This window comes from Lathyrus oleraceus, chromosome 3 (genome assembly GCF_024323335.1).
Source record: "Lathyrus oleraceus cultivar Zhongwan6 chromosome 3, CAAS_Psat_ZW6_1.0, whole genome shotgun sequence".
Classification (NCBI taxonomy): Eukaryota; Viridiplantae; Streptophyta; class Magnoliopsida; order Fabales; family Fabaceae; genus Lathyrus; species Lathyrus oleraceus.
In genome coordinates, this window is record NC_066581.1 from 480,458,786 (window position 1) to 480,466,441 (window position 7,656).

Consider the following 7,656-nt stretch of genomic DNA (forward strand, 5'->3'; position numbering starts at 1 on the left):
TGTGGGATTCTATTCCAACTTACTCCTCCTGGAACACCCCAATGGAACAGTGTATCTGAGAGAAGAAATCGAACCTTGTTAGACATGGTCCGATCCATGATGAGTCACGCCAATCTTCCAAACTCCTTTTCGGGACCTGCAATATTGACAACAGCTTACACACTTAACCGTGTTCCATCCAAAAAGGTTGATAAGACACCATATGAGATATGGAGTGGTAAGAAACAACATATGTCTTACATGAAGATTTGGGGTTACGAAGTTTATGTGAAACGACAAATTTCAACTAAGCTTGAGCCCAAATCTGACAAATGCTTATTTGTGGGGTATCCTAAAGAAACAAGAGGGTATTACTTCTACAATCCTTCTGAGGGCAAAATGTTTATCGCTCGAACTGGAGTCTTCCTAGAAAAGGATTTTATTTCCAAAGGAATCAATGGGAGGAAAGTAAAGCTTGAAGAAATTCAAGAATCACAAAGCATTGATACACCTATGGAGGAATTAGAGCAGGAAACACAAGTAGTTGTGGAAGAGCAACCTGCTTAAGTAGAACAATACCAGCGTAGGTCAAGCAGGATACGTCACCTACCTGAGAGATATGGATATCTCATAATTGATCAAGGTGATGTATTACTCATGGATCAAGATGAGCTTGTGACCTACCAAGAGGCCATAACTGGTCCCGATTCTGAGAAGTGGCTAGAAGCCATGAAATCTGAAATGGATTCCATACACAAACCAGGTTTGGACCTTGGTAGAGCCTCCTGTAGGAGTTAACCCTATAGGATGCAAGTGGGTCTTCAAAAAGAAGGCTGACATGGATGGTAAGGTACATACCTATAAGGCAAGACTGGTTGCAAAAGGATATAAACAAATTCATGGGTTGACTATGATGAAACCTTTCCACCAGTTGCAATGCTTAAATCTTTTCGGATTTTACTTGCTATCGCTGCATATCATGATTATGAAATATGGCATATGGATGTCAAAACTGCTTTCCTTAATGAGAATCTTCTTGAGGATGTGTACATGACACAGCCTGAAGGATTTGACATACCAGAAGAAGCCCAAAAGATATGTAAATTACAAAGATCAATCTATGGATCGAAGCAAGCTTCCAAGAGTTGGAATCTTCGTTTTGATGAAACAGTAAAACAATATGGATTCATCAAGAATGAAGATGAGCCTTGTGTTTACAAGAAGGTTAGTGGGAGCATGATCGTCTTCCTGGTATTATATGTAGATGACATATTACTCATTGGGAACGATGTCCCTACCCTACAACAAGTAAAGTCTTAGTTGGGGAAATGCTTTTCTATGAAGGACCTAGATGAAACAACCTATATATTAGGAATCAGGATCTATAGAGATAAATCACAAAAACTGCTTGGCCTAAGTCAGAGTACATACATAGACAAAGTGTTGAGACCAGAGGGACCAGGAGCATCCATAACCTGCTGACTCTTCTCCCGCCGAACAAATGTGTGATGAGCAACCCAAACATGCCTCAATTTATCATGTCTATCAACCATTATACCTGTAATTTATAGTAAATCAGACCATTAATGCATGCAAACAACACAAGCAAGAAAAAAAAACACTGAGAAATTTCCAGAGATGCATCTCTGGTTTCTGGAAAACCTTTGAAAAATCAAGAAGATGGATCTCCGGTTCATGGGAAACTTAAACGCTGAAAATTTCCGGAGATGCATCTCCGGAATTTTCTACAACTTAGAGGTCGCGACAATGACGTAATGTACCACAATGAAATGAATTTTTATTTTGTTTTAATCATCAATTTCAGCCAACAAACAACTAATACACTATGAATAAACTATCTTAAATGTAATTTCTACTCATTTCTAACCCTAATCATTGATTTCTATTCATTTACATCGAAACTCAAACATTTCAAAAACTCAAAAAACTTACAACAACTTGATGTTTTTGATGAAATTGGATGATGTTACAAATGAAGATTGATGTTCCTTTGAGCCTTTGAGAGATTTTTTTTGAGTTAAGAGTCGAGTACAATGTGAAATGAGGAAGGAGAATATCTGTCACGACTTAACCTCCAAATTTTTCAGAGATGTATCTCCAAAATATTTTAACGTTAATTTACCTTTATGTGTGTTCGAAGATGTATCTCTGAAAACATGAGATATTTTTAAAATTACGCGTGGTACATAAAAAAAAACATATGAGGTGCGTAGAGAAACCCTCGTTTATTTTTCTAATGCAAGTGTTATCATTTGCCTATTCAATTTGGGCTAAGATGGGCCTATTAGACTCACACAAAGTCGACCAATATCCAACCCAAATTCCTAGCTAGTTTCTAGTTGTTCTTTCTTAACGCGTTACCATTACATTACCACTAGTGTTGTCCGAAAGCAAGTGTGAATCTGATCTCGTTACTTTTGCTACTAGTCTTTCGTCCATAACTACGCGGAACCAACCAAGCAATCACAACAAAGAAAAAAAAATCCGTAATTACAATTTTGCCCAATACTTCAACGGTACCAAAAACCAAACTGGACCCCACTCACAACAAAGAACATTCTAGAGACTCTCATCCTCTAACCTATATAACCAATCTCTTACATTAACCACTCATTCACAATTTCACAATTCATAGCTTCAAGAACGAAACCCTAAAATTCTCTCTCTTGTTCTTCGATTATCTCTGTTACAATGGCCGGTAAAGGTGAAGGACCGGCGATCGGAATAGATCTCGGAACTACGTACTCGTGCGTCGGTGTTTGGCAGCACGATAGAGTCGAAATCATCGCCAACGATCAAGGAAACCGTACCACGCCGTCGTATGTTGCGTTTACCGATAGTGAAAGATTGATTGGTGATGCTGCCAAGAATCAGGTCGCCATGAACCCTACCAACACCGTCTTCGGTAATTCATCGTCAAACCCTAGCTCTTTTTAAGTTTAATTTTAGGTTTTTATTTGTAAGATTAGTGATGTCTTGATTATGCATTCTTTGGAATTACTCTGTTTTTTGCATCGGAGTTATCGTAACCGATCTTAGTGAAGAAATATTTTATTTCTAATTATTGCTTTTTTAGTGAGAATTTTATTTCTATTTTTATTATTTCTAATCTTTGTTACACTGTCTTGAATGTGAAGAAATATTTTATTTCTAATTATTACTTTTTTAGTGAGAATTTTATTTCTATTTTTATTATTTTTAATCTTTGTTACACTGTCTTGAATGTGAAGAAATATTTTATGTCTAATTATTACTATTTTAGTGAGAATTTTATTTCTATTTTTATTAATTTTGTTCTTTGTTACACTGTCTTGAATCTTGAATATGATTTAGAAAATTATGATTTAGATGCCTGATACAATTTCTTGAAAGTTCGTTTAGTAGTAATTGATTTGAGAAAGAATGAATAACAAGATGGTATTGTTGTTATATTGATCTGGAATGATTTTTGTATTTGTTGCATGGATGATTTTTTTTTTGAGATACGAGTTGTTTTTTGTTGTTGTTGTTAACCTAGGATTGTAATTTTGCAGATGCGAAGAGGCTGATTGGTAGGAGAATTAGTGATTCTTCTGTTCAGAGTGATATGAAGTTGTGGCCGTTTAAAGTCATTTCTGGACCGGGTGAAAAGCCTATGATTGGAGTTAACTATAAGGGTGAGGAGAAGCTGTTTGCTGCTGAGGAGATCTCATCTATGGTTTTGATAAAGATGCGTGAGATTGCCGAGGCTTATCTTGGTTTGACTATTAAGAACGCCGTTGTTACTGTACCTGCTTACTTTAATGATTCTCAGCGTCAAGCAACCAAAGATGCTGGAGTTATTGCTGGGTTGAATGTTATGCGAATTATCAATGAGCCAACTGCAGCAGCTATTGCTTACGGTCTTGACAAGAAAGCTACCAGTGTTGGTGAGAAGAATGTGTTGATTTTTGATTTGGGAGGTGGTACTTTTGATGTGTCTCTTCTTACTATTGAAGAGGGTATTTTTGAAGTTAAAGCCACGGCTGGTGATACCCATCTTGGTGGTGAAGATTTTGATAATAGAATGGTTAATCATTTTGTACAGGAGTTTAAGAGGAAGAATAAGAAGGATATTAGTGGAAACCCTAGGGCTCTTAGGAGGTTGAGAACAGCTTGTGAGAGAGCGAAGAGAACTCTCTCATCAACTGCCCAAACAACCATTGAGATTGATTCTTTGTATGAGGGTGTTGATTTTTACACCACAATTACTCGTGCTAGGTTTGAGGAGCTTAACATGGATTTGTTCAGGAAATGTATGGAGCCCGTGGAGAAGTGTTTGAGGGATGCTAAGATGGACAAGAGCACAGTTCATGATGTTGTTCTTGTTGGTGGTTCCACTAGGATTCCTAAAGTTCAGCAGTTGTTGCAGGACTTCTTCAATGGGAAGGAGCTTTGCAAGAGCATCAACCCAGACGAGGCAGTTGCTTATGGTGCTGCTGTCCAGGCAGCTATTTTGAGCGGTGAAGGAAATGAGAAGGTACAAGATTTGTTACTTTTGGATGTGACTCCATTGTCTCAAGGTTTGGAGACTGCAGGAGGTGTCATGACTGTATTGATTCCAAGGAACACTACAATTCCAACGAAGAAGGAGCAAGTGTTCTCTACCTATTCTGATAACCAACCTGGTGTCTTGATTCAAGTTTATGAGGGTGAGAGAACAAGAACAAAGGACAACAACTTGTTGGGAAAATTTGAGCTTTCTGGAATTCCTCCAGCTCCCCGTGGTGTTCCTCAGATCACTGTTTGCTTTGACATTGATGCAAACGGTATCTTGAATGTCTCTGCTGAAGACAAAACCACAGGGCAGAAGAACAAGATTACCATTACCAATGACAAAGGGAGGTTGTCAAAGGAAGAAATAGAGAAGATGGTACAAGAAGCAGAGAAGTACAAGAGTGAAGATGAGGACCACAAGAAGAAGGTAGAGGCAAAGAACTCGTTGGAGAACTATGCCTACAACATGAGAAACACAATCAAAGATGATAAGATCAGTTCAAAGCTTTCTGCAGGTGATAAGAAAGTGATTGAGGATGCAATTGAGGGGGCCATTCAATGGCTTGATGCCAACCAGCTTGCTGAAGCGGATGAATTTGAAGACAAGATGAAGGAGCTTGAGACAGTTTGCAATCCTATTATTGCAAAAATGTATCAAGGTGGTGCTGGTGGTGAAGGTCCTGAAATTGATGAGGATGGTCCTCCACCTACAAGTGCCAGTGGCGGCCCTGGTCCCAAGATTGAGGAGGTCGACTAAGTTTAGTAATTGGATGGATACGTCGCTAGAAACTTATGCATGTTATAATTTTGTGTCGTTGCTATTTTAGAATTTGCTTTTGTCAACTATACTGCAATTTTATTTTCTAATCAATTGAGTGGTGATTGAATACCACAGTATTTTGTAGTTACTCCTTTCGCTAATAGTACTACTACATTTTAGTCTTAATTTTTTGTTATCAAGCTGCTTTAATTATTTTACACCTAAGTCTACTGTATCAAAATTACCCTTATAACTATTATATAGAAGAAAAAGGATATTATAGATAAAAAAAAAAGATTGTGTGAAAAATAACAATAATAATTAATTTTATTGATATGGATAAAAAATCAAAAAATAATATTTAAAAAAAATGGGGGAGTATTTTTTTATGGTTATATAAGTTAAATGTAAAATATCAATAGAAATTTGTAAGAATACTTTTCTGTGGTTGTCAACGAGACTGAAATACAATTACAAGTTAGTTGGCAGATTACAGTGACCACCTATTAAATTTCTTGAATACTTTTATGGTAAAAGTTGTAAGAATACTTCTTCTCTTGAATGAGTAATTCACGTGTGGTATATGCACGGGAAGGAAGGTGCTTCGAGGATAAAATATTTGAATAAGCTATCACATAAATATTGTAATGTGGTGCCAAAACAGTTTTTTTAAATAAAAAATTTAAAAAATATATACGTTGTTTTTTATAGAAATTAAGAATAGATTTAAATGCAAATTTAGGGAATGTTTGAAATGCTTCTAAAAAATAGTTTTTTAATTTTTAAAAACTAAAAACTAAAAAATTTGTTTGATAAACTCTTTTTAAAATAGTCGTTTTGAAAATTAACTTTATTTTTCAGTTTTAAAAACTAAAATTAGAAAATTTGTAAAAGTTGCTTCAGTTTCCAATTTCATTTTCTTGTTTGAAAAAATCTAAGAAATGAAAACACACGGAAAACACCAAACTTTCATAAATGATTTGGTAATATTGGTAAGAATTTCCGCATGTAATGCTTTGTATAAGAAAGTTATAACTAATAAATAATAAAATTATAACTTTTAGAGTGCTATTATTTTATTTTCATCCACTTAAATTCTTTTTCTTTCTAAAGAGCCAAAACGCTAACCTCTTCTCGTTAATATATATATATATATATATATATATATATATATATATATATATATATATATATATATAATATATATATATATATAGAGAGAGAGAGAGAGAGAGAGAGATAGATAGATAGATAGAGAGAGAGAGAGAGAGAGAGAGAGGACTATGCACTGACAGTGTAAAATATTTTTACACTGTCAACCAATCAGAGACGTGCATCCCGCCAAATCACACGTTTAATTTTAAAATACTGGTATGACATGGCAGAACGTTATAATTCTATTGAATGATGGTGTAAAGAAAGTTTACACTGATAGTGCATTACCTTTAATCTCATATATATATATATATATATATATATATATATATATATATATATATATATATATATATATATATATATATATATATATATATATATATATATATATATATATATATATATATATATATATATATATATATATATATATATATATATATATATATATATATATATATATATATATATATATATATATATATATATATATATATATATATATATATATATATATATATATATATATATATATATATATATATATATATATATATATATATATATATCACATTAAATAAATATATAAATAATTAATTTTTTAAAATAATATCACGGTATATTTTATTTTGATTAAAAACTTTTACATATTAAATACATATAAATTATATATGTTTAGAATACGTATTTCATTAGTTAACTTCTTCAACTTCTGAAAGCTCAGTGTGCAGGAAACTTCCTTTTTTGTAAGTCTTGTCAACGGTAATGCCAACTTAGAAAATCTTATAATGAACCTCCGATAATAGCCTGTCAAATTCAAGAAACTTCGAACGTCAAACACATTCTTTGGTCGTTCCCAATTTACCACACCTTCTACTTTTAACAGATCTACGCCTATGCCTCCTTCAGATATGACATGACCAAGGAACTTCACTTTAGACATCAAAAACTCACACTTACTAAACTCCATGAACAACTACTTCTCTCGGAGGATAGATAACACAATCCTCAAGTGTTTCACAAGATCTTCAGGAGTCTGTGAGTAAGTCAAGATGTCGTTTATAAAGATCACCACGAACTAGTCCAAATATGGTTGGAACACCCGATTCATGTAATCCATAAAGACGGTAGGAACATTGGTTATTCCAAATGGCATAACCAAAAATTCATAATGCCTATACCGCATCTTGAAAACGGTTTTTGGCATGTCCGAACTCTTCACC

The 7,656-nt window shown here is 34.1% G+C and overlaps 1 protein-coding gene across 1 annotated transcript; it reads left to right on the forward strand.

The window, feature by feature from the left end:
• Positions 1-2,387: 2,387 nt before the first annotated feature.
• On the forward strand, positions 2,388-5,461 carry LOC127128260 (heat shock cognate 70 kDa protein 2). The gene is made up of 2 exons (XM_051057501.1): positions 2,388-2,905; positions 3,534-5,461. Exons 1-2 carry the CDS (start codon positions 2,692-2,694, stop codon positions 5,270-5,272), a joined length of 1,953 nt encoding a protein of 650 aa, XP_050913458.1. The 5' UTR covers positions 2,388-2,691; the 3' UTR covers positions 5,273-5,461.
• Positions 5,462-7,656: the final 2,195 nt, after the last annotated feature.

Coding starts and splice junctions, on each gene's coding strand:
- LOC127128260 (XM_051057501.1), top strand. CDS start 2,692: ATGGCCGGTAAAGGTGAAGGACCGGCGATCGGAATAGATCTCGGAACT. Junction 2,906..3,533: donor CCCTACCAACACCGTCTTCG/GTAATTCATCGT, acceptor GTAATTTTGCAG/ATGCGAAGAGGCTGATTGGT.